This window comes from Camarhynchus parvulus, chromosome 2 (assembly GCF_901933205.1).
Source record: "Camarhynchus parvulus chromosome 2, STF_HiC, whole genome shotgun sequence".
Taxonomy (NCBI): Eukaryota; Metazoa; Chordata; class Aves; order Passeriformes; family Thraupidae; genus Camarhynchus; species Camarhynchus parvulus.
The window spans coordinates 38380062-38407650 of record NC_044572.1 but is presented as its reverse complement, the minus strand read 5'-3'; the positions used below and the strand labels follow the sequence as shown (position 1 = coordinate 38407650).

Genomic DNA, 27589 nt, shown 5'->3' with positions numbered 1-27589 from the left:
CTTACACTTGGGTTTAAGCCACCCCTAAAATTGGCTCAGGCTGCCACAAAACAACAGCTTAAACCAATTTAATTGCTGTCTGCTGCAATCCCACCCGACTTCCCAGCCCTGGTTGCACATTCCCCATCTGCTTTCCTAGGCCAACTCTCGTGCTTGTCCAACCCTGCTCTGAGCCATTTGGGCAGGCAGGCCAGACACACACCCTCGACACCCTAAAATCCACCCTTTTCCTACGGATTTAGCACGCTGGGGTGACTCAACACCAGGTCAGATGCACACTAGAGCCGGTGGAAAGAAAGGCGTGGAATTGCTCAGTTGAGGCTGGGTGGGACCACGAGGTTCAGAACTATGACAGCTCATCCCTGTAGTCTCCTGCTCCCTCCACCTCTGCCCAGGCCGTTTAATCCCATCCCGTGTTAACCACCCAAAGCTGAACCTGACCCTCCTCCCTAGACACACACACACAGACAGACACACAGACACACACACACGCACGGTTCCTGCAAGGTCAGTAAATTCGCTCAGCTCAGCAAGAGTCCTCACCAGCATGGAAATGCATGGCTGGAGGTGAGGACGGCTTCTCCCTTTCAACACCAGGGAGCCATTAGCTCATCTAAGCACTGCTGTCAAGCCATATCCTCAGGCTTCTGCATGCATTTGAGTCCCTGATACCCTAAAATCCTGGCTGGAGCATTAGAGACAAAGCTTTAAACTGAAGAGAATCCAGGAGTTGAGCAGTAGCTATGCTTCCTAGGGGAGGTTCCTGCAACCCTGGTCTTGCAGCAGCCATTCTACCTGGTCCTTCTAATAGCCCTGTTTTAGTATAAGGATACCAGGGATTAAGTTAGATCTTTCTGGAGAAGAGGTAAGTCAATTTACAGTAAATTCAAATACACTGAAGTAGCCAGAACCTAATAAAAATAAATGCAAATGGAAAAGAAGAGAAGAGAAGAGAAGAGAAGAGAAGAGAAGAGAAGAGAAGAGAAGAGAAGAGAAGAGAAGAAGAGAGAAAAGAAAAGAGAAAAGAGAAAAGAAAAGAGAAGAAAAGAAAAGAAAAAGAAAAGAGAAGAAAAGAAAAAGAAAAAGAAAAAGAAAAAGAAAAAGAAAAAGAAAAAGAAAAAGAAAAAGAAAAAGAAAAAGAAAAAGAAAAAGAAAAAGAAAAAGAAAAAGAAAAAGAAAAAGAAAAGAAAAAAAAGGCAGCTAAAAGCAAAGCCCTACGGCAAGAGGACAGCTGAGATTTCCGACAGGATACCCTTCTCCCAGTCTGGATTTACCAGTGTTTTGTGACATAGACAGAGTCTTAAATACAAAGATAAGTGCTCATCTGTAAAGAAATTTTCTCATACATTATGCAGCACTGTCTCTTCCACACTTCATATACATCTGTCTGTACCTATAAATAGAAATTATGTCTCATGTGCATTATCATATATTACAACCTCTGATGATGTGGTAGAGGAAGGGAAATAAGCAAAGGAAGTAGTGTGCTTCACCAGATCATGCAAGCTCCACAGAGCCTTGGTTAGTCAGCTTTGAGCAAACCAGTGCTGGAAATAGTACAAAAACATGTGGAAAAGCAAAAGGATGAGAAAACAAAAGGATTACAGTAAACCAATGGGTTTGTTGCATAACAAACAAAAGTCCAAATAATCTTGTGGAGAGGCTAGAAGACCTGAAAGAATCCTTGCATGCTTGAAACTGGAGTATTGTGCAAAGTGGCCCAGCGCAAGTAGGGAGAACAGGCCAGAGCAGGTCTGCTGGGCAGCACTGGGAGGAACAAGACAGGATCCCTGCAATGCTGAGGCCAAACCCAGAGCCAAACCCCAACTCTCAGCCTGAAAGACAGGGGCCTGAACTGCTGATTGCTTTCCTTTTTTCAGAATGCGTCACCTCTGCATTGCTGGAGGGTTTTTGTCCCTTCAAAAAAGAAAAATCTTCACTCTCATGCATTTTATGAACTGATGAAATATCTTCACAACTTGTTCTCATCAGTGTTTACTTGTTTAGTATTTCAGCTTGACCATGGTGCCTACAGGGCTAATGAGCCATGACTGGCAATACAATTAAAGATAGATTTGATGGCATCCTGGCAGACAAAAGTGTTTTAATTAAACTGAAAGAAAATTGTTGTTTGTGGGCCAGGAGCCCATACTGAATAGACAAAAGTAAGCCTTTTCATAGGAAAAATCAATGCCACATCTAAGGGATGGGGAAACTGAGGTTTAATTCTTGGCTTTAGCAGACTTCCAGCAGAGCCCGTTACTTTGGACCAAGGGCATGTTTTGACTTGTCTTTTGGAAAATGTGGAGAGTTCAGTCTTAGCCTCCCTGAAACTTTCTGTCTATTTTCACTAGGCAGGGCTGAGCAGAGCCCAAAGGAAGCTCCACACTGGTTAGCAGCAGCACCACTTCCTACTTCTCCCCACAACTTCATTTAACAGCAAAACTCATAGCTCAGTTGTTTAAAGGCCAAGCTAAATCTGAACCAGCCAGGGTTATGCTGAAAACCACAAGATTTATAAAAAGCAGTTCCCTCTCTCACCCTGTTAAGGCTAAAACAAATAGCAAAACTTGACTTTCCTAAAAGTAAAGTCTTCAAGTTTGCTCTTTTAATTAACTTCAGTTACTTCTCACCGCCTTTGAAAACAGTATAGTTCTGAGCATTGCTCGATTCATTGTGGAAGAGATGGAAGGAGATTTTGGAGAGAGAAAGAATGGGAATGTATCAATTTCTCCAAGGCAGAATTATCACGTGTAGGCATTTTAAGGCCAGGTAGGCAGCATGCCCTATTGAAGTTGTGCAATATTTTGCACTTAAATACTATATTATCACTTGCTTGGCTTTGTCAGCTTTTACTGCTTGGTCTGAAAGCTCTCACTGGACGCCACAAATTAATTACACATTTTTCTGGTTTTATCTAAGGAGTTTCTTATTTTTAGCCTGGCCAGAAAAAAAAAAAGAACCAAAACCAAACGAAACCGGACGAAACCAAACGAAACCAAACCAAACCAAACCAAAAAAAAAAAAAAAAAAAAAAAAAAGAAAAAAGAAAAAGAATTTTAAAAAAAGAGGAAAAATAAACAGGGAAAAATGTTTAATATTAACAGTGTATATACCTCCACAGGTGTAATGGTATGCATGATATCTGGAGTCTGACAAAACAATGACCTGTGAAGTCTGTGAAAGACATGAGAAAAGGAAAGTTACAAGACTGACAGTGTAGCCCACCAGTTCACCCATGAGTAAGTGTGTAGACTCTTCATTTACTCAAGAACTGAAGTTGATTCAAGGCCACCATTACCTCCAGTGAGCATCTCTCTTTCAATTCTGATTTAAAAGCTATGGTGCTGTGCAGGTCTCTCATACTTTCTGTGGGCGTCCTTTAAGCTGCAGGAAAATCCCTCCCTTTTACAGTAAGTTTTCACCTGAAACAGAAAATACATCCTACAGTTTTATCACCTGTCATCTAAGAACTGAGGCACCTCCTGTGGCTTCAGTTGCTGAAACAAAACAGTGTTTTATTTTGCAAAAAGGCTCATACATAGAAATACTCATAATCCTTTCTCTTTTTCCCTCATGTGACACTTAAGGTCAGAAGGTACATACAGTCCACAACTTCAGATGACACTGTTGCCTAAATACACATCCAGGATACACGGTTTTAGCTGGACTCAACTCAGGAAGAACAGGAACACATTTAAGCTCAGAGAACCAGTCTAAAAAAAAAACAAAAAGAAAACTAAAAACCATTGCAGCCAAATTTCAATAAACAGAAATGGAATCATGCCACTAGGCAGCTCTCTTTAACCTCAAATAAAAGTCCTACTTACCCTGGCTCAGCAACCATTTTTTTCATAGTCTAGGCATGACCTGGTCAGCATGGAAAATCTTCCCCTTACCCGCTCCCCATCCAGCTTTCACCTCCAGGGCCACCTGTGGTGGCCATCAGACCCCAAGGACAGGCCACAGAAAATCTCTGGAGCTCACTCCTCCACTTCCAGATTGCTTCCTACCAGCAGAGCACAGCTGCTTAGAGCACCAGAGCTGGGCTGAACACAACAAGTAGTAAATCAACACCTCTCTTTGCTTATGTTACTAATGACACCCCAGATCGCTAGCACTTAATTGAATTTACTTTTCAGTGTTTTTTACATTTTGCTTTTCTATCAGCTGGGACAATAAAAATCAAATCCTGTAGGGCAATTTAATTTAGGTTTACATGGTGTTTTATATTCAGATTTTCAGTGCTGCAACATTTGTGTGGCAAATCTGTGCAGAACTGTTTTTAAGTATTTCTGTGAAATTAAAGTAAACCCATACTGAAGGTAGGCACTTTAGCAAGCAAAATACTTAAAAAACCCCAAATAAATATGTAGGAAAAACAATATAATGGATAAAAGTTATTTGGCCAACTGAAGCAGATTGGGTAGAGAGATCTCATACACATGCAAGAAACACAGTTACCTGTATAAATATTTGGAGGACTGGTGACACAGATAAATAGTTAATAACTTTTTATTCTGATGAGTTTTATTACAAAATACTGTTGAAGTCTTCCCCCCCGGGCAAATCTACCTACCATATAAAAGGTCTCGTTTGTGAAAAACATCTTCACATGCTGAGCTTTGTGGATCAAGGATGGTTGTGCAGATCTACAGGCTGTCTGTAAATCACAGTGCATGAATTTAACCATGGAGCAGGCTGGTAGAGACTGTGCATGGGTCTTGTGGTCTGTCCCTCCTGCTCAGGAAGGGTGGAGCACTGTGGTAGCTGCTGTAGGGAAAAGGCAAGTAATTTCGGCCACTACTTAGCACCCTACCACTTCCCTGGAGAACTAATATATTTTGCTTTTCCCAAACAGTTTAATAGGCACATGGAGATATTTGTCATTTTCTCCTAGCTGACGGGCTTTGCTGCTATCTGGGAGCAGCAATATTTATTTGGAGGAATGGGTCTTTAAAAGACAAGTCTTCAGTGTTAGGAAGTTCAGCCTGAGGACTGAACTTTAGCAGATTTAAATATTTCTAATAACTTTAATCATTCTTATTCAACCGTGCAACAGCACATCTGGATTAGGCAACTAACATTTCAATATATTTCTTACCGGACCGGGCAAGTCTATAAATTTCAGGGCTGTGTACTAGGTGTCTAGTGGAAGTGTCTTCCTGTTTTACCATGGTGTAGGGCAACACTGGACAGGGAAAAGCTGCTCTGTACTTTGGAATAATAATTTACGACTGGAAGATGACATTTTGATCCTTAATTCACCTATTCAGACAAGTTTACTTCTGCTAGACCTACAGAAGGTTTCTACTGACATTTCCCCCTTTTTGAATTCCTAAGGGCCTCACCATTAGTTCCTGTTAGCATTATTATTTTAATTTTGCCTTCTGCATTGATGGAACCACCCTTGTGGGCAGCACTGGAGGTGGTTGTACTTTCAGCCAACACCACATCATTGCGGGCACTTGGGAGATTTAACCAAATCCTCTTTGGTCTTGGAGGTGCCAGCAGGTGTCCAGAGCAGGAATATGTATATTAAAAATGCCACAAAACACACACTTATCTGCTCCTGGGGGCTCGACAGGGGAGAGGCAGAGGGGGGAGGAGAGGAAAGGATGTATATACATTGCTGGTGGATGGTGTTTATTTCTGTAATTGTTTTTTTGTTTCTGCTTGGCATTTGACTGGATGGCATTTGACTCTTGTCCATCGACCTCCAGAGTTTCAGTGCCTCCTCTGAAAATTAGACAGAGTGGTTACACCTAAAAGCTCCAACCAGCACATTAGCAGGGCTCCAGTGACTGCTGGCATTTTTTGTTTGCAGATCTCACTCAATCTTTTATTCAAATTGAAAGGAAGAAGTTACAAATAGGATTATGTTTTTAAGACAAGTAAGTCTGTGTGTGCTACACCGCAAAAGAAATAGTTGTCTTCTTCCATTAGAAAGTACTCGATCAAAGTTATTCCAATCTGCATTTCTTTTAAGTAGATAAAATGGAAATTGTACATGGTAATGAAATATAGTATTTCATGATGTATATTATGAAATAGAATAGAATGAGATTATTTCTTTAAGAGTATAAATTATTAAATTAACATTAAAATGTATGTATATAAATAATTCTATGAGGATTTCTGATTAGATTACCTTGATATGAAAGAACACATTGTGATTATTCTTTGATGCTTCGCAATAAGGATTTAAATTCTAAGTAGATTTCAGGAAGATATTCTTTTGATTCAGCTGCAAGACATAATGGGTGGACAATACTTAATGAAGCAGAGCAGGAAACAAGTGCGACTTTTAAATTTACTCAGTTTCCTGTGTAAAATCTTATGAAGTTACCACCACACAGATTTTTTGGGGGAAGTTTCATTTGGTTTATTAGATATTTGACGTTCAGGGCATTTAATATAAACTGTTTTGCTACTACTTGCAATACTGGAAGACCAAAGGAGAGGGCTGTTGTGAACTTTGAGACCAGGAGATCTGCAGAGAGAGGATTTGTACCTTAGTGAAAGTGCTGAGCACGAGGAAGACTACATTCTCTTCTACATAAAGGAGAATTAAGTAGATTTTCATCTCTCTTTTTGCAAAGATGGCAGCCATCTCTAGTGCTGGAGTGGACTTTTCCCTTCTTCAGTGAGATGTTGAGTCAGATGTTGGAACACCACACAGACAGCGCTGGGCTATGAGCAGCCTGGAGCAGAGGTGACTGGTGTTTGCTGGGCTAAAGAAGGGATTTGGATGTCTGAAGCCTGAGAGAAAAAGCAGATTTAGGAAATGGGAAGCAGCAGAGAGGAGTAGGGAGAAGGTTGCATGAGGTCCAAAGGACAAAGGAAGCAGGATTTTTGCAGATCTCTGTCACTGAGCAGTGATTACTGGAGAAATGTTCATATAATTGAGAGGTGTCCAATAAATGTAACAGGAAGAGTTTGAAGGTGGGCAAGCACACAGTTCAGCTGTGCTATCAGCAAGGTGTTTCCAAAGCTGATGAGCAAAGCACTTCCTTTGCCCTGTTTATGACAAGTGAAGAAAGGAGCAGGGCTGTATTGAAATACGTGTGGTAGGAGCCGCGTTCATCTGAAGAGGCTCCATTCAGGGCCTTACAAAGGCTATGAGTCAACTGCAAAGAAAGGAGGCATTTCACAGAAGCTGAAGTGTGACCCTTTGTTTTGCCTGACCCCAAGGTCCTCGGTGACACAAAAGGGGACCCCAGCACTGATTCTGCAGCAACAAATGCCTGTTGTGAGTGAGTGTATTTGAGGAGCAGTGACAAAAAGGAATGACCCGAGGTTCTTGTTTCCAGCCCTTGTTTCCCAAGGGACTGTCAAGGAGGGCAGCCTGACTGAGGTGGAGAGATGAAGGTGCTGGAAAGCTCTTCCTAGTGGATGAATTTCCCTTGAAAACCTCTCCTGAAATGCATGATCTGACCATCTCCATGTACTATTAGGACACCTGGATAATGAGGTTTTTGGACTTTGCTCTGCAAAGTCTATAGAAATTAATAAGTCTTTTACTCAGCTGTTGCGTGAAGTGGGTTTTTTCTATTTTAGGACTGGCAAGGGATTAGAGTATCTTAGTAGCCCTGCCTTTGTTTTAACCTTCCATTAGTCCATGACCACTTTCTTTCACAATCAAAGTAGACATGAAAGGGATGTATTGCTTTGCTCTTTTCATTATTCCAGAGAGTCGTTAGTCCCTATTAAAGTTCACGATGGAATCAGGGTGCAGAATGATGGATTTAAAGGTATCATAAAACTCCTCCTGGTAAGTAGTAGTCCCCAAATATATTCCAGTTGTGACCTGAGAGAGGCTGCTGGAGGCATCCCAAGCAGCCATGCACTGGCTCTGCAGATCCTTTGAGCTGAGCAAATTCATTTGCATATGGATGCCATGCTAAGGAGGCCAGCCTGGATTTCATTACTGCTAATGATGTGTGTGGGAGAAGTGATTTAATTTATAGCCAGTGCCAGGCATGCCACAATGAGGAAGTACTTAATTCATACAAAGCTCTTTCTTGCTTCTAAGACCTAAAAATCAGGGGACCTCAAGCAGCTCCAGTGTTAGATGTGGTGTCTTCATGACTATGAACAGTGCTGTGACTGAGGCAAGGGAAGGAGAGAGAAGGAAGCATCAATATGTAGTATTGATGTCATGGAGGAAAGGATAGGAGGAGAAAGGAAAGGGAATGAAAAGCAGAAGAGAAGAAAGACCAATAGAGGATGAAAAAAAACAGCAGGGAGAACTGGCTCTGCAGGAACTGTGGCTGCCAAGGCTGGATGTTTGGAGGTGACAGAATTTTCACTGGGTCTTTGCTATAGTTTTCACAAGCAGGCCTGCGGTAAGATGTCCATCTTCAGAGACAAATTTCTGAGAACTGGGAAGGAGAAAAGGGACCCCAGGATACCACTGGAGTGGAAGTAGTTGGGAATTGCTGCACTGCCTGAAGGCATCTTCCTGCTCCACTGGAGCCACCTCTGCTTTCCTGTTCTAATAGACATTGCCTCAGACAGGGGGAAAAGGAGAGGGGCCTGGGGGCAGGTTCCTGGCATCTGCTTCAGAGGTCAAAGGGCTGAACTACTATGCTCAGGCAACTTCAGGAAGAGCTATTTGAACTGGGATCAGTGTCTTGGGTGAGAGACTCAGGTCTCCCAGCTGTGAGTAATAAATTCATCAAGCAGAAGAATGGATCCAGAAAGAAGGAATGGGTGAGTAAGGGGAATAAGTCAGAGGGATTAAGGCACACCATACCAGCATGCTGAAAGTGTCTAGAGCATGCACTGGCGCCAGGACAGAATTTAAAACGTTGAGAAGGCTTGGAAGAGGAACCCAATTCTGGAGTTTACGGGTTCCAACCCCTCTGGTGTTTTATACTCCCCTGCTATCATTGCACAGGGTAGCAGGGAAGAAGGGCTATGAGCTGCTATCCATTGCTTGGCCACGGGATCTGACCACCCATCTGCAGACCACAGTACGAAAACCTGAACAAAGATCTTTCAAGAGGAATTACCCCTGCCTTATTCATGGCACAGCAGCTGGTTGTAATGAATTTTAACTGTTTGGCTGCAATCACCCACAATGCATGCAATCAAAAGGATTATGGCCCTGCTCACTCCTGCAGCAGCCTGGAAATGCTATCTCTGAAAATACAGGGCAGTTTTGGGAACCTTGATTTAAGCATTGTTGTTCTGCAATTTTCTGAAGAGGGAAATCAGCTGGACAGTTGGACAGGGGGGATGTGAACGCCACTTAAGTAATCCGTGACTGGGCAATGCAGTTTGGAGAGCTCCCTGATTTCTGCTTCATCCGAGTTGAACTCAAAGGGTATGGAACAGTGACATTTAGATGGGGTTACTGGAAATTAAATATTGTTTACTTGATATTGCAATTGAATTCAGAACAGCTGTAGGATGTTTTTAAAGAACAAGTCCCAGCTTTAGAATTTTTGTGTCCCTGAGAAAATACTGAGATTTGCTGAACCAATGGCCTTTGCATGTGGTTTTAGGCCAACTGTCGAATCTTGAATGTTCTAGTATGTGCAAGTCACTTGAAGATCTTCATACCCAGCTGTCTGAAAACAGCACACAGACTTCACCAACTAGAAGAAATGAGAAAGATGATTTATCATAAAAGAAGAAGCAGGAATCAGCTAAATTTAGAATTAGAATCATCTAAACTTAGAATCATCTAAACTTAGAATTATTCAGAGATGATATGAAGAGCAAAGGTGAGACAAAATAAAGTGCAATTATTTCCCAGACCAAGGGAAAAAAAAAAAGGAGAAAAAGAAATTATGCCAATGCATAATTTTCACCAGGCCTCTATTGGCAGACTGAATTGTGTTGGGAACGGCTCATTTCTCCTCAGCAACAACAGCAGGTTTTAAATAATGCTTCATATTTCCCAGGTTTAGCAGATGAAGAAAAGTAATTACTTGGGAGGCAAATAGAGCTGATTTGCAAACAGAGGAGAATGTTTTATGGCCAGACTTGCAGAAATTTGGCTCCTGCAGATGCCAGAAGATTCTGCATCTGCTTTAATCAATGTGGGTTGGTCCTTGTTTATTTCTTTGAGATCCTCACAATTCTTAAGACAGTAATTTTATATTATCCAAGACAAGGTGACTGCACAGCTTCAGAGAGAGGGCAACTTACCTGCAAATTCAAAGTGCACAGCTTTTGAACTGTAAGAACTTCTGGTTCAGAGAAATCCGAGTTTTGTGTTTTGTTTTTGAAATGTTATTGTTCTTTCATGTCTGTATTTAGGACCCATTGGCCTTGAAATGTTGCATGGCTGGGCTTGCAAACACTTGGCTTTTACAGACAGCAGAAGACTTTCTATTTGCTCTGATAAGAGAATCTTATTATTTCTTTGAGATCCCCATGGTTCTAGGGGTGGTAGTTATAGACCATCTACAGCTACATCAACGTTCAGCTTTTCTTCACGCAGAGGGCAACTCACCAGCAGATTGAAGCTGAATGTCTGCTCAGTTTTATTAGCAAATAACCAAGAAAAAAACAAAAGAGCCTGGAAATGCAGAGCAATGCAGTGGTGGGTGTAGAGACACCCTGTGGTGTCACCTTGACTGCTTTAGTTTTCACGATGGTTGAATTGGGTTGGAGTGTGATGGGATGTGGTCTCCCTGTCTCTCAGTTTACAGTGACCCTGCTGTAATGTATCTTCTTTAAGACAAGATCTTCTTTAAACATAAGAGGCAAGGAGAGAGGGGAGAGGGCAAGCAAGCACTGTATATAGCATCTGTAACATTTAATTATATGAGACAGGGATTTTCCAATAGGCCTTGCAACACAAAGAACATTCAGCTATCAGCATCACAGTATATATTTTCTAAATCACAACACCCACACATTTCCTTAGCCAAGTAGAAGTTTTCCCTCCGTGGCTGCATATCTAAAATTAGCCTGAAGGTCAAATCTGAATAGAAATACCCTTATCATTGAATGTGCTGGGAATGATTGGTGCAGTGGGCTCAATTTTCCTATCGAAAACCTTCATTTATTTTTTTTAAATAACAGTTGCTTTTACAGTCAAAGAGCTTGGAGAAAGGCAAAATGAGGCCTGCTGTATAAAATCAACATCAATATTCTGCTTTCACTGCAAGGCTATTTTTATTGCCAACTATTTCAAATGTAACAAGATGGATATAGTGAAGCCATAGTGTAAAAGATGCAGCAAGAGGCTTCTGAATAGCAAGCCTGAGCAGAGACATATGAAATAAAGACCTTGGAACCTGGAAGATGTTTGTATATGAAGAAAGACACAATGAAGAATTCTAAGTTAAGAAATGCATTGTTGAGAAGAAGTGAATAGTTCAGATCTAAAAATAGTTTTTTAACCTGCAGTTGTATTGTGTGACGACTAAGCAGCCTATGCTGCATAAACGCAAAAGCACCGTGCATTTATCAGCCACAGTGTTTTATTGAGTGCTTTAATAATACAAGTGTACATCAACTGATCCACAGTCAAAAGTGGCAGGTCCCTAAGAAATTTACAAGCACTTTTTTTTTGTTGTTTTTTAAGTAAATCAAAATACATATTAATTTGTTCAATGCAATAGCCTTTTGTGTGGGAAACAGAAGGCTAGTGATAAACACAGTCTTAGTAATGCACAGTGATTCTTGATTTTAAGCTTTTATACAAAACTTGTTCCCAGTAGCATGCACCCACCATTAAAGACTTCAGTACAAAAAAATAACCCTAAACACTACATTTAAGTAGAAATGAGATATAATTCTGAATTTGTTTGTTTTCCCCAAAATCACATGAAAGAAAAAAAAAACCAACCCCACACATTAATACAAAGCTTTCTGATAAAGCTCTATACTATTACAGATCCAACATTCTTTGCACTGATAACCAAAATTCCCTGTCTACATTTGAGGGAAACAACTTTCAAGTTAACAGAACAAAAAAACCCAGAACAAATAAAAATAAAAATAAATCAAAAATTAAAAAAAAAAAAAAAAAAAAGAAGGAAGTAAGGACAACCTTTTGTCACAAAATGGTTCAAGATTTAATAAAAAATAAGAATGAAGGGAAGGGCTATTGATGCACTTAGTGAATGTGCTTGCACAGGTCCAGCAAATCCTAGAGGAGGTTCCTATGTGGCGTATCGCTTGGTCCACTGTCTGGCCATTCTGTCGTGCTCTGCTCTGTTAGTCATGTACTGAGTGGCAATGCTTCCAACCAGGGGGTCAGCTGAAAAGGAAACACAAACCATGAAATGCACGTCAGCCCCTTTTTAGATCCACATTCCTTCAGTTCTCTTAGGTCTAACAAGGTGCCCACATATACCAGCCTTGTTTTCAAAGCAGGGAAGGAAGGAGATGAAGGTGAGATGGATGGCAATCACCTAGACATGTCTCGTAAGCATATAACTGAAACAATTTTCTAAAGTTCTACCTCACAAAAAGAAGTTCTGATAATTTTATTTTGAGCTAAAACTCACCTTCAGGTGATGTAATTTATTTATGGTATTAGAACTCCCACAACTATTCATAATCTCACCTAAGAAGAGGATGAGCTCTAATTCTATTATCAGGTTGAATGCTGCTTTCTTTTCTTTAAAATATTTTTAGTTTCTAAGAATAAAGAAATGTAAGGAATTAGGGCAGCAAGTACTATTTTCAAAGCAACAGAAGTTAATTCCAAATAATGGGATTTTTAAATTTAATTTATGGACTCTTTCTGAGCATTCCTATGCCCAGAATGCTGCATGATATGGTCTGGTTCTATGAATTACTTCACAAATAATTAATCAAAACCAACCAGTCCCCTAAATAAAACAACCCAAGACAAGACATTCTCACAAATGACTGTATTTCATCAACGTTTTTCTTTTTCAGACAACACTTTTTCTCATTTAAAGCAGACAAAATTTATATTTTCCCCTTTTTTGAGGGGAACACATGCTCTTGATATTTCTGCTGCAACAGTAAATGTTCTGAGATTGTACCATGCATGTCCAGAGGCACTGATACCACACTTTTCCCTGACTTAGGACAGATGAAGATGACTTCTTGTGAAAGCCAGGTATTAATCAGCTTTGCTGCTGTCTGAAGATGGTGCCACTGAACAATCTGAGCATCAGCTTTCTTGGTACAGTTGTAATCTGAGTGTGGTGCTTGCACTGTTAACCACGGAAATTCCCGGAACAAGATGTCAGGCCTTCTGTCAAGCAGAGTAAATCTGGCCTTTTTTGTTTGGTTGTTGATAATAAGAGCTTGTGATAGGGGAAACACATTGGCTTAGCCAAAAATTGCTTGATTGGCTGACCGCCAATCTCACTGAATATTAGTGAGTAATAGTGAGTAATCAGTGAATCCTAGTGAGTAATATCTACTAAAAAAAAATTCTTTCACCTTCCATGCATAACCTGCACTTTCAGGAAGAGCCTGTGATTTGAATGTTAAGTTTGTACCTTCTAAACTAGCAAGATAAGTTATCACTGTGACTGCAATGTACTAAGTCCCTGTAGTCTCAGTCCTGCAAACACTTACTGCATGTCCTTACATTTAATATCTTAATATATCCAGAGGAGGTCACTGAGGCCTGGACTTGGTTATTTTTACATGCATGTGTGTAAAAGAAGTGTATCTGATCTAAGATAAAATTTAAAAGTTGTAGACTGGAAAGTATATCACCTTTAACTCCACAGCCAGGAAGAGAAACTGTATAGGGGATTACCTGAGGGATTTTGTCATGTGCAAACAGGAGGTCAGCAGTCTACAGGCTCTGAAGTAGCAAAAAGTTATTTGTGGCTGGAATGAGGTTTGGGAAGCACTGCAGGTTAAGTAGGGAACCTGAGCAATAGGAAAGGGCAACATTTCTCTTTGCAAAAGATTTCCCTAAATAGCAACAGGGAAACCTTGTCATAGTGTAACGGCAGCTTGGGGATGAGCGTGAGACCACTGCTACAAATTCCCACATCCTCCTTGGACACAAGGCCCCTGTGCAAAGAAACACTTGCACAGACTCGTGGAGAAATGGAGACTAAAGGTTGAACTTGAAAGGAATCTTTAAAGCAAAATTTGAAGCATATCCTGGTTTTCATGCTTGTAGGGGAAGGTGGGGTTTGGCCTCTGAGGCATCTGGCTGGGAAGGGTTGCAAGAATATCACAGCATTACCATCTGGAATGCAGCAAGTTCTTATTGAGGTTTAGTGTGTATTTAAAGTCATGCCTCTGAGAACTTTATAAAGCCTTGTATGAGTCAGTGAAAGTGAGGCGCTGTAGTAAAGGTTTATCTAGTTCAAATTTGGAAGTTTTTACATGTGCAGGATGAATGTTTCTGCAAAAGCATGAATTTCACATTGAGAAAAATTGATTTCCTTGATATACTGCAAGGCTACTGAGGATCACATCATCATCCCCAAACCTCGATGATAATTAGAATGTTTGGTTTCCTAGTGTGGGGTTTCATCTATATCTCCTTTTAGGAGCAAGAAAGTATTTCAAAACCATACATCTTTAAAAGGCTTTGGAAGGTACAGGCTCTTCCCCCAGCCTCTTCCCAGCATGGGACGGTGTCTCCTTTCCTTTGGGGTGAGAGAATTAGTGAGAGGTGTTCTTGGTAAGGTGTGGAAATCTGTTCAAGTCCAGTAATGTAAAGAACCGGGCTGTTTATTTATCCATGTGTTCAAGCCTTTGTCTCTGCAGTGTTTTGTTTGGCAGCTGAAAGAGTGGAGGTGGTGGCCTGTCAGATGTCTGACGTCTACAAAGCTTTGGTTTTAGGTGTGTAAATTCCTTCTGAGTGACCTGAGAATCAACTATCAATCATCTCAGGTGCTTCCCCCAAGCCAGTGCCTCCCTTCAGTGGTGTCTGCCTGTATGAAGCAGGACTGTGGAAGCAAAGAGATGTCCTTGCTTCCTGTACCATGAGCAGGACCAGCTGCACCCACAGCCAGCTGCAAAGCGAACACTACTAAAAGGTACTTTCAGTAATTACAGCAATGACATTGATTTTTTTTCAGTTTGGCTGTGTGTTTTGTTGGTTATAACAATATTGAATAAAAAACCAAACCCACAGTTTGGGAAAGCCACTTGCTCATTTGAGAGCAAGGAATTTATTTCAGGAATAGAAAAATAGTTATTGACAGCGAGGCTCAGCTATTTCACATCTCTGTCAGAGGGTCTGGAGGTTTTTCACACGTAAATATGTATGAGGACTTTAAAAAGGGCACTTTAATAGGTGCTTGAAGAACTGGCTTATTTTAGCAGTTGCTGTGAAGCCATAAAGCCATCAGGAGGCACAACTGCTTTGTTTGGGAAGCCAGGACAGCTGGCAAGGAGGGAAATGTAAACTTCAGACCAGAGCCACCCAAGCAGGGGCGCAGCGGCCAATTTGAAGCAGCATTTGTGCCACAGGATGTAAAGAGAGGGTGTGAGCTCCAGAAATGCCATTGGTCTCTCCCTGCAGCTGTGTGGGCAGCTCCAGCCAGCAGGTCCAAGGACACACATCTCTCAACACCTCATGAGTCACGAGTCACCACTGCTGTGTAATTCGCCGTGACGGGCGTAACACAGAGATTACAAGATAAATTGATGCATCTTAATTAAAACAATTAAAAGATGTAACTCCCAACATGCACAAGCCTTTGCTATAGTGCCCAAGTCTTACAAAATATCAAGTATGCGGAAGAAATCCTACAAAATACCAAGTATGAGGAAGAAACAATGGTCCCCATTTACCCCCCTATGCTATGAAGCACATGGCTGAGCACCACCTGGTGCTCAGCTGGGCTGCACTGCTTAAGGGTTATTGTGAAATATCCATTAGTAGGGCCAAATATGTATTTATAAAACAACCACTGCATAAACTATCTAATTAAGAGATGAAAAGGAAAATTTGATCTCAAAATTCATAACAACATTTTTCTTTTGTTTCCACTTCCGACTACCAGAAAGCTTTCTTATTTTCCATTTGTATATATCTGTGGTTTTAATCTTGATGCTAGAAATTTGTTTCTATAACTAGTCAGCTGTTTTGTTTGTTTCTATAACTAGTCTAATTTTTAATGTTTTCTTTCCTTAAAGAAGTAGCATGATTCATCAATGAATCAGGGTTGATTTCAGAATTTTACTCTAAACAGGACTGTGTCCAAATGACAACAATTACCAGGGGATAGGAGTATAAAGCTATGCCAGGAATGTGCTGCTGAAAAAATCTTGTGAAAGACATTAAAATAAACCCACAATCAATTAATAAAAAAGCATATCTATGCAACTCATGGCCTGGCAGGAGATCACCAGATGTGTGGCGGCTGGCTTGAGAGCCGGATGGCACCCTCTGTGCACAGCTCCTTCCCTGTCCTGTGGGCAGGAATGGGCTTCCCAGCCTTTGGGGTGCTGGTGGCTGTGCCAGCCTGGAGGAGCTGCTCCAGCTCCGTGGACCCAGAAATCTTTAGGCCTTGTAATTTACTGTTCCTTCTAAAACCCCACCCTAAGATGCCTCCATAAGCTTTAACTTGTGTGAAGGAAATTTTTTATCCTGTACTCTGACTAACTCCATGCAAAATATTACTCCACCAGGAATTACAGGATCAAATTTCACATCAGAGGACAGTGCATAAGCAATGAAAATATATATAAAAGGCACCATATTATATAGGCAAGGACAGAAGCTATGGTTCAGCAATCTAAGGAAAACGTCAATCTAAAGAACTAGACTATGAAAAAAATCTTCTGGATGATTTACAGGAAGACTGCAGCTGCTAAATCCCTCCTCACCTCACCATATGTAATCCTCATGTTATATTAGAATTCATGAAATTGCCCTGTATTTATGTGATTTTGAAAGCTGGGTGAGCTGGAGCTTTTAAAAAGGTTGGATGCACTGCTCCACAATACCTTGTCATCTTCTTTTGCAGCCACTGAATATGACTGTATAAGGAAGAACATTTGTGTCTCATGTCTATTGTAAGGCTAATCAAATTTACACTTCAATTCTAGGGAGTTAATGCTATTGGGGATTTGGATGAGCTGAGGTTGGGTCATTACAAAATTTCAGCTGTGTTTAATGCTAGTTAAACTGCTTTATCATTCAGAAGGCAGACTATAATTCTTCCTTAAAAACTACTTTCCCCCCAAATAAATGAAAATATATTGCTACACTGTATTTTTCTCAGCTTGTATTTTTACAGCTATTTCTATGTCAGCAAATAGCAATTTCAGAGCAGAATTCATCTCCTGGGCTTTGCAATGCTCTTTTAAAAATACAGCAAACATACTCTAGTGAAATAAAAAACGGAGATGGTGTGTTTAACAGCTTGATTTCAGTGTGCCTTCCCTATCAACCACACAATATGCAATGAAATTCCAATTGGTAATGCCAACATGGTTAAAGAGACACACATTTAGACTTTAAACGTACATTATGGTGTTTGTATGCATTTTATATATTTTTATGAGCTTTTATAAAGTAGAATTTTATTTCCATTGCAGTATTTTGCAGTTTTAATAGAGAACAGCTGATGGAGCCAGTTATTACATCACCACAAGTGGGTTCTCAGAAGATTGCTGGAGTACCTTAAAACCTAAAAAACACCACAGCACTATAAAAATCTCACAGTTTCTTCTGCCAAATATTTAGAATCTACTTTTTTTTCTTGGTCCAGGTTTGGATTCAGCTCTGTATCAGGCTGTAAAGAGTTGGGCTCCAGCTGAAGTACAGAATTAAAAGTGGAAGAATTTCCAAAGCTTAAATGCAATTTGAAAGGTCTTATTTCTTCTCCCGAACTAAATGACTCCATGCTCATTGCTGTGAGAGCACCCTGTTGAGAGGCTCTACAGATCTACCTGTACTGAAACAGCAGTCAGCAAAAATTAAACATTTCCTATTCTTTGGACAGGATGTGTGACATGAAACAAGTAATTTTCTAGGTATTTTAACTTCAGTCACACAGTTAGAAGAGTTTTTGGTTTAGGGAATACTACTTTTTTTTGTTTGTTTCTTTTAGGACAGCCTCTCTTACCAGATATTATGCTGTATTTATTTTTCAATCAAAAAAAATGTGGAGTGCTTGATCTCTGTTTTTAAAGAAAAGTCAATGTGCTCTCTATGTTATCTACAGGATACCTGCATTGGAGTTATCTTTGTACAGCAGTACAGGCAAGATTGGTTACCCCAAAACCAAACCTCCCCAGAATAAAAGTGCATATTTTCAGTAGCTACATTTTGTTTGGTGCTTTCACGGCAAATAGCAGTGCAGGACAGAATATATTCCTATATTGGTTTGCAGTGAAAGCCAAGACTTCTGCGTCCAATTTTTGTTGGTTTTAATATTGTACCAATCTTTAAGACCCAAAAGGGAAACAAAAAAACCAAACAAACAAACAAACAAACAAAAAAAAAAACCAACAAAAAAAAAAAACCCAAAAAAACCCACCCAAAACAAAAAAAAAAAACCAAAAACCCCCCCCCAAAAAAATTAAATTTAGGACTGGCACAAGCACAGAAACTAACACTTCACCGAAACACCAGTTTTCTTAACAGCAAATGGTGACAGTTTAATTCACACCAAAACCACCCTGAATTTAAAGATTATTTAATATGTAATTATACTTTCTTACAGTGTTTTCAGTGGTATCCAGCTTACTGTTATAAAAAGACCAGTCAGTGAAAACCGCAAAGGCAGTGTGAGACATGCTATACCAAATATGTCACAGAACAATTTAGTACTCCAAGAGGAAGGGATTAAGAGAAGATGAATTGTTTGTGAGTAATTTTATTTATTGTGTCACTTTGCCTTGGGAAGTTTTCATAGTTAGCCACATATCACCTGTTTCAAACTCAGTGAACTCCTAGAAGATCATGTCAAGGATACTGTGAGTCTTGGTGTAGAAAATGAGATATGTGAAATGCATCACAGCATCCTTCAGTGATCTTAGAGCAGCAGTGTTGCTCTCTTTTGCTATCATTAATAATAATGCACAGACTAAGCAATTCTTTGGGGGCAGAGACAGGTGAAGTGGCCCACTGAATTACTCCACTAACCTTTCACCTTTGAGAAGAGTGCTGAAACCCAGGGCACGAGTGAAAAGGAGTGCGGCAGCGCTAATCCCTGTTTGTGCAGCAATAAAACGAGCTCGCGGTTGGGAGCCTGATCAACACACGCGCACGAACTGGAACAACAGCGTGATTCAAGGCAGAACAAAGGGGGGTAGCAGGGCTCTGAATTGCTTTACACAGCCTACAAGCTGAACTACAATTTATTCCTGACTTTCACAAAATCACAGTTTCAACTGTCTACATAGAACGTATTTAACCGTCTGCGGGGCTCGTTGAAAGCAATGCAGAAGAATGATAAAGTGATCAATGAACACTGTATTACAAAAAGAGAACAAATAAAATTAGTTTTTTCAGTAAAGAACAATGGTTGCCACTAGAGGAGAAAGGAGCACATTCTAGAAAGATCAAATGTCTACTAGGAAAAAGTCAGTGAAGCTAATATCAATTTTAGAAATTACAGTTCACAGTAGAAACCATATAATATGACATATAATGAAGTCTCATTATATTATTCTCATTTCAGGAACTAGTTTTACAGATTTGTCTGCTCACTTCTTAACATTCAATAGAAACATTCCAATATATATAGAAAGAAAGTCAAGTGTTCTTACAGTGGTGCCTTTGCTTCCCATCTGTGAAGCTGGACTAAAGCTTTTCCATCACCCAGGCGAGGTATCTAGATACCTTCATAAATGTGGCTGTACAGCTGTACGTCACAAAAAAGGCTGCCATGACTTGACTCTAAATTTTGAGCTCTGTAGAATTGCCAGAAATGCATTTGACTTCTATTAAGTTTGCACAATGATTGCAGTTACACAAATATTAAGGCATACGTGACTTGATTACAATGTCCAAACTGCTGTCTGGAGAAAAAAATGTTACCTATCTTCAAAAATAAAAGAGCTCTGCAAATCTAGTTTAGGAAACATCCATTTACTAAAGTATCCATTTTGTAAGCATGGAGGGAGAAATTCATTCCTCTCTCTAGACTTGTGTTTGATTGCTGTCAGGCTACCTACCACAGACCTGTGTGAAATATGAGGCTGCCTAAGAAAAAGATGTTTCAGAAATAAGGAGTATTATCTGGCCCAATTTTATTAACGCAGCTCTTAAAGGAAAGTGTTGGCAGTGATTCATCTCTGTATCTTGCCAAGGGAAATCATTCTTGTTTGAAGAGAAAGAATTTTTTTCAGTCTTCAATTTTTAGCAGGATTTCTATAAACTTTACTGGCTGACTGGGAGTTAGCTGAGGCAATCATGGATCGGCGAGGCACAGTGTACTGATCTTGAAGAGTTGTCTTTAATTAAGGAAGAACATGCACCTATTAGATGTGCCAGTATGCTGGAACAATTAAAATTCTAAAATAACACACTTCACTTTGATGCTTGGACGCGTCTCAATATTAAAAGCACAGATACATTAGCAATGTGTCTATTCATAATAACTTACTCAATTGGGAAGCAGTCATTGCTATTAGAAAAAAAATTAATAAAATGGTGTTAGTAACTGTAGAACTTAATTTGAAAGACATTACATGGCATGTGGTTTGATAAAATTTGAAGAAGCTACAGCAATATGCATTTACCTTGTGGAAGATGGCTGTGAGTGGATAATAAGAAAATCACAGCCCTCAGATCTCAACATGTTGTCAAGCAACCAAAATGCTAAGACCCATAATTAAACTGGCTTTTATCCATAGGGTCATAAGTGTATTTTCAGAAAAGCACTGTGGATGTGATTTTTTTTCACGTGTCTGAAGACTCACTAAGAGAGGGATACCTAGGGATAGCATTCTGTAGGAATGCTCATGTGTTTGGCATTTCTTCTGTCTAAAAATAATGGAACCAGTTTTCCTCTGGATTTGTCTCTCCTTATTTCCCACTAATCACCTCCTCCAGGCAAAGGATTGACCTATGGGTCTTACACATCCTGAGCAAACAGTTTAACCCCTAAGCAGCTGAGGGTAAAGCTATTCTCTGTGACCATGCTTTGTGAGGGATTAGATACCCTATAATCACATGTACCAAAGGTAGATTGCTCTGCAAGAAAACCAGGAGGTCCTATAGGATCCACTTACCATGTGGACTCCCAGTGGACAGGAAGGGAGGAGGTGTTACTGCATGGTCTGGTCTTTTAGACAGTGAGGCTTTTAGACACTAAGAGAAAAATGAGTCCTAGAGCTATTTTCACTCTTAGAAGAGTGTTTGAATGTGAGCAATATCAAAAATCTTCTTAAACATACCCATTTTAGGCCAGATGCAGGAGTCATCTGAATCCTGCTCTTGAATCTTGAATTTTATACCTTCATTGCAATTCATCCTTAGAAAATAGAAAAGCCTACATGTGTTATGAATGCTGCTTATTTTGGTTTAATCTGATTTTCCCCTTCTTGTCCGATTAAATCTCATCATTAATTTGTCAAATTTAAATCCAAACCTCATTATTAATTTGTCAAATTTAAATCCAAAACTGCTATTAAGAATCCCATAAAAATGTCAAAAGAATACAAGAGGCCTTTATTTACAAAAGGTGGGGTTAGTGAAGATTTTTATCCCTTCTAAAGGCCTACTAAATGAAACTCTTTCATAGCCCAAGGCCTGAAATCCTTGGCAGGTTGAACATCCATTGGATTTTAATTTCTTATTCAGTAACAGTTAAAATAACTTTATTTGGAAATCTTATCTTTCCTACCTGAGGGGTCACACTGACTCCAGTGGCATGCCTGACTAAATGATAATCACTTTGCAAAATGATTTCAGGCATTGGCATAAAGAGTTCTGAGATTGAGCCATGGAAAAAAGCTACACAAGGTAGAGATGAAAAAGACACAGAAGGTCATTAAGGAATTCCTTCTGCTAGTATAATATTATGTCTTACAGTAAGTCCTACTTTCATGCCACTTTATACAGCCACTTTATCTAATCAATATTATAAAAACCCAAGCAAAGAGGATTCCAGCCCCTGAGAATTTTCTGAAATCAAATCCATCTTGGAGCTGTACATGCTCCACTCCACAGAAGGGCCTTTTTCTAAGCCTTGTACAGATGGAAAATTCTACAAACATTTTACTAATCAAAGATCTATTTCTGTATCCCACATGAATATGAAATCTTACAGTACAGCCCATCCTTAAATTTGTGACAATTGTATAATATATTTTGCTATTTAAGTAGCTGTCTACAACTCCAACTAACGCACCTGAACTTAATTTGCTGTGAAAATAGGGATTCTGAAACCCACACTGCATATAATTTGTTTTATTTGTTGCCTTTGATAGATCTGCAAAACTGTAAAAAACAAACAACCGTTTCCTCCTCCCCTGCTGAATAAAGTAGAAAATTAGCCATGCAAAATATGAGAGACGTGTCTTGCAGCAGTGTAAATCATCTCTGAAGGTAGAATCTGAATGACTCAGGAATACTAATTTCTGAAATCTTATGCAAGAAAGTGAGAGACTAAATGATTTAATAGCTAACATATCCAGGCTTATAAATTTTGCTTTTCAGGATGGACTCTACATTCTTATTGGGAATCTGCTAGCCAAATGTAGCAGGCTTCCTTTCGGGAGCTTAAAGAATGTGAAGCAGTGTGATTTCTATGGTGAAACAAAAATAATTGTATTTTAGGAACAGGAAAAATCAGTCTTAAAAATAGTTGTGCTAATTAGGGTCCTCAGGGTGGTTCTTAGGCAGTTGGAAACGTATGGCAAGAAATTTGAAAATCTGTCCTTGCCTTCGCATTAAAAAAGGTACACAGGGAAAAAGAAAATCAACAAACACACAAAACCAACTCCCACTTAGAAAAATGGAACAAAGTCTAAATTAAAAATCTGAAGTATAAAAGCTCAGCAGGACTGATGCCAGTTTACTCCATCTGAGATATGAGCTATTTTTACTGACTGGGAATAATGAATATTAGATTAAAGTATTGTGAAATTAGAATGTGATGTCTAAATTTATTGATTTTCTAGTTTTATGTATTCTTCCTTTAAATATATACAGTTATATTTGTGAGAAAAATATATTCAGTAGAATGGGTTAAGCCTGCAAGTGGTGTATCTACTTCATAAAAAAAAAACAAAAAGATTCCAATGTGATTAAAGACATGTCTGTATTGGCAGAGAAAACCTGCATGAAACATAGAAAAAATATTTAATGACTGTAAAATATTAGAGTATATTTTAAAAGGCAGTTTACTTTTTACCTTGGAACTCATTGAAATTAAGCTAGAAATCTGTATTTTATATATGAGAAATAACGGAGAGCTTTATTTAAATACTTAACATTGTTAAACGTTTAATGTTTGTGACTTATTTTGATTTTGGGTCATACAAATATTTATTATGTGTATGCTCTAGAATACCTGTCTTCTCTCTGAGCTAATGGGCATAGGAAAACTCCACTGGTAGTATTTTGAATTACACATGTTTATTGGAAAGAAAATGAATTGTAACCTTTTGTATTGGTAGAATCCACCACTAATGCATTTTCTCAAGGACTTTTAATTTAATGATGGTTGAGCCTAAGCTTAAAAAAACTCTGTGCAGAAACTTCTTGAGCAGAAATCAACCAACTTTTAAAAGTCCAGTATGTATATTTATCATATAGCTTTTATAAGTTTCTTGTAAGAAAAACCAAACCCAAAAGTCAGGTGTATATTTTTCCAGATTTACTTCCATTTTGTGGTAAGACTGTATTTTAGGTGTTCTAGAAACCCTTTCTGAGGAATAATAAAAATGAGGAACAGTTAAGTGTTGTGACAACAGTCTTTTTTCTTATGAGTGCCAGTTACATCCCTTTACATTTATTTCGTGTCACAGATGTACAAAGCCTCTTTACTGATTTGGATTTTAGTCAATCTTTGATTAATCAGATCACATTTAATAAACTGATGGTTGGCTATTATTATGTCTGAAGTTCAATTTTTCTCACAGCTCCTTAAGCAAAAACAAATTAGGAGCAGAAACATTGTTGAAAAGGACAAGAAATCATTAACAGCATGGTCAAAGCTTTTCCATTTAAGGAATGGTTGAAATCTAAGGTGATTTCTTCGAGATGGAAAAATCCACAAAATAAGTTGTGACAGGTAATTTGGTAAAGAAGATTAAAAAAAGGAAAAAAATGGTCTTGTTTATCTTTTCCATGGCAAGAAAGGAACACAAACAAAACCCCACACACATTTAGCAAAAGTTAAAAGAAGGAGATGCTTCATACATCAAATTGTTAAGCACACACAAAAAGTATAGTGCAGGAATACTAGAAGGTGATTTAGGAAAGTCAAAAAATAATTAGAAAACTTGGTAGCCATGCACCACCTGTGCTACCATTGTAAAAGCATGAAGGTCATGCTTCAGCACATAATCTGTTAGCTGTGGCTAAGAGGGAATTTCCTCTCCTGCGTATTACTGTGTGAGTAAAGTGCTTTAAGGGATTTTTACACTTGTCTCTGAACCACTGAGGGATGAGCAGCTGCAGGCAATGTACCTGACCCAGTGAGTAGCACTGGTCTTCTGCTAGAGAGTGACTGTACTCCTTCCAGTCATTATTCTTTGCTGAGTTCCAGATACATAAAAAAAAAAAAAAGAAAAAAAAAAAGGAACAGGGTAAGTGTGCGTCTGTGACTGGCATCTGGAGCTATAGCTAATGACTGCATCATGCCTTGGATACCACAAAATCCAGATTTTATTTTTAAAACTAATCTCTACCATTCGCTTCCTAAATTACATAAACCCACCAGTTTTCTCATGTAAATATTTCCAGACACTTTTCAGAAAAAAAAAATAAAAATTAAACAGACTGTAGACTTCTGAAACCATAATGGGGGGTTTAAAACAAAGTATTTCTAAACAATCTTACTTCTATAGTTGTGTTAATCTTTTTAATGAAGCCTTGTGAGCTTTGAATAGTCTAAATCTAAACACACTAAAAGCCTCTGTGCTCACAAATAATGGTCCTCTACCCATAAGGTGTTGTCAAAGTGCAACTGAAAAGAGCAATGATTTAGGCCAACATCAATAGTAATCCTGATCCAAGCCTCCTCCCCCTGCACACATAATTAGGAGATATTCCAAGACATATTTTCCTGAGAACTACTAAAGGGATGACAGTTCACAAATGTTTTCCCTGCTGTTATAATAATCCCCACAGTTATGAGTTCATGTTGAGGGGACTTAGTCAACTGATAAGAACAAATCTTGTAACAGTTTCATCAGCTTTTCATGGCAAAGGAAATTAATTCTATTTCAGTGCGTATCTATATGCAATTTTCATAACGTGCTGCTGCATTTTTTGCATTTACATCTGTTAAATACCATGTTTATAGATCATGTCCACAGAGTTGAAGATATATAGGTGTATGTGTCTGCAAATACTTAAAGACCAGATGTATAGCAAGTCTCTTTCTGGCAGTGCTGAGAGGCTCCTAGTGAGACTTCAGATGTGTAAATCCCATGGGAAGTACTGAAACCCTGCCAGCTGTCAGCCAGCAGCTTTAGGTGCCTAAATGCCTTTAACATATTGGTACTGTGTGTTCAGCTCAGAATATGAGAAGCTGTAAGTGATTCAAACTATAAAATAGAAGTTAGTATTGTATACACACTACAACGTAAGTGGTGTAGCGCAACATCTTTTAAATGGAATAGAAAAAGAAAGCACTGATGAGCTACCACGAATCTGTAAAAATCAGCTCTAGATTCTGTGATATGATCAGTCCAAATATGTAAATTTACCTATGTAGCAGGTTCTGCAGAACAGGGAGGGGAACATACAGTATTTATAGATACACAAGTACTTTCTTGCCAAAAGAACTTTGTCACAGTTGATGGGATCTCTTTGCTCATGTTTTTCTCAAGACAGCTCCACCTTTGAAGAAGTCATTCTATAAAAATATTAATAAAGCCTCCGTGTTGCCTTCGTTAACATCAGGGGCTTTACTCCCAGGGGAGCAAGACGCCCGACTCAGAAGTAGGCAGTTTCTAACGAGGCAATAACAGATTGCTTCAGGCAACCGATGCTCAGTCGTCGGAGGAGCTACTAGTCAATGGGGGCTTTTTGCTCTCAGTGGGGGGGTCTGAGTCTTTGTTGGATCGCCAAAATATTAATAAAGCCTCCGTGTTGCCTTCATTAACATCAGAAGCTTTACTTCCAAGAGAGCAAGACGCCCAACGTCCCAGCGCAGCTCTAGCCTAGTCGCTAAACTGCTTGCTAGTAAGCATGAGTAGTTATCAGCTCTTTAGTGATATTCAGCTCTAGATTTCAGCTTGCTTGCTAGCAGTAGTCAGCCCAGAGCCAAAAGCACCAGCAAACGAGAGAAAAGAGAAGAACCGACCAGAAGTTCCGCGAAAATGTCTTTATTAATGTGAAAAAGTCCCAGACCACACTCGTTCTGAAGAGTAAGCTAAAGTATGCCCCTTTTATAAGATTTAGAAAGATTGAGTTTGAACAAATAGCAAAAAGTTAAAGTCCTAACCTATAGAGTTACAAAAATAAGCTATAAAGTAGAAGTCAAGAAGTCAAGAAGCAAAAATGCTGTCTCATTCTCTCATTCAAATCCTCCAAAGAGCCTTGCTTATGTCCATAAAGACTGCTACAATTCTGCACTCCCTGAGAGCAGAACAAACTCCATCAGTTTCATGCTGCATTTTCCTTTCATGCTCCCTTAAGACAACTTAGGATGGCCTTTATGCCAAACACCCATTTGCTCTGCTCCCCATCCAGCAGCACCGAGGCACCAGAGCAACCCCACACTGCTGAGCCAGAGCCTCCTGAGCAAGCTCATCTCATCTGGAGATAACCCATGTCAGAGATGTAAAAAGGAACAGAAAGGTTATGTTGCAACTCAGAACAAACCAAAAACCATTACTCCCTGAACTGACTCCTGGCTGCTTTAACTTTCATTTACTGTGTTACTTGTTGCCATGCTTGAGTGACATGGCATAGAGTATTTTCCTGCTTCAGATACAAAGAACGCATTTTCCATTGTGCTGAAACAGCCCAGAAACCTGCCCACTTCCTGACAGAGTACAGTATACAAACTCTGAAGAAAAGGGAAAAAAACAGCTCCAAGCTAAAGAATATAAATTATCTCAGACAACAGAGCAATTTCATTGTTTACATGACCCACTGCTGCTTACAAAAAGGACATATGGGAAAATGAGATTGTTTTGTTGTATGTCTGATAGTACTGTGTTGTAACATTGCACCAGGTAGCCTGTGGGTGCCAGGAAAGAATCAAAGTAGCAGGGCTTAACTGGCCTCATAAAATGGGACAAATTAATACTGTTTTACCAACTTAAAAGTATTTCAGGCATTTCCCAGAATATTCATCACATTTGACAAATCTACTCAAATATGGATTATTAAAGAATGAGCATTTATAAGGAGTACTTACAGTTTTCCTGTCTTCTATATGTCTTGACAAAAATGTTCAAAAAGGAAACAAAATTTCACCAGAACCACAACAGCATGTACTTGGGCAGAGGAAAGCCCAAGAGCCCTTTTTGACAAACTGAACAAAGCTGATAAGATGTTAAATGAAAAAGAAAAAATTCAGAT

At 39.3% G+C, this 27589-nt stretch overlaps 1 protein-coding gene across 3 annotated transcripts in view; it reads right to left on the bottom strand.

The window, feature by feature from the left end:
* Positions 1–11422: 11422 nt before the first annotated feature.
* LOC115917163 (ubiquitin-conjugating enzyme E2 E2) overlaps positions 11423–27589 on the bottom strand; it is a 202688-nt gene continuing 186521 nt past the window's right edge. For all 3 annotated transcript variants that reach the window (XM_030970905.1, XM_030970898.1, XM_030970911.1), the window contains exon 6: positions 11423–12226. In XM_030970905.1, the coding sequence (XP_030826765.1) occupies positions 12129–12226 (98 nt within the window). In that variant the 3' untranslated portion in view covers positions 11423–12128. The remainder of the gene's footprint in view (positions 12227–27589) is intronic.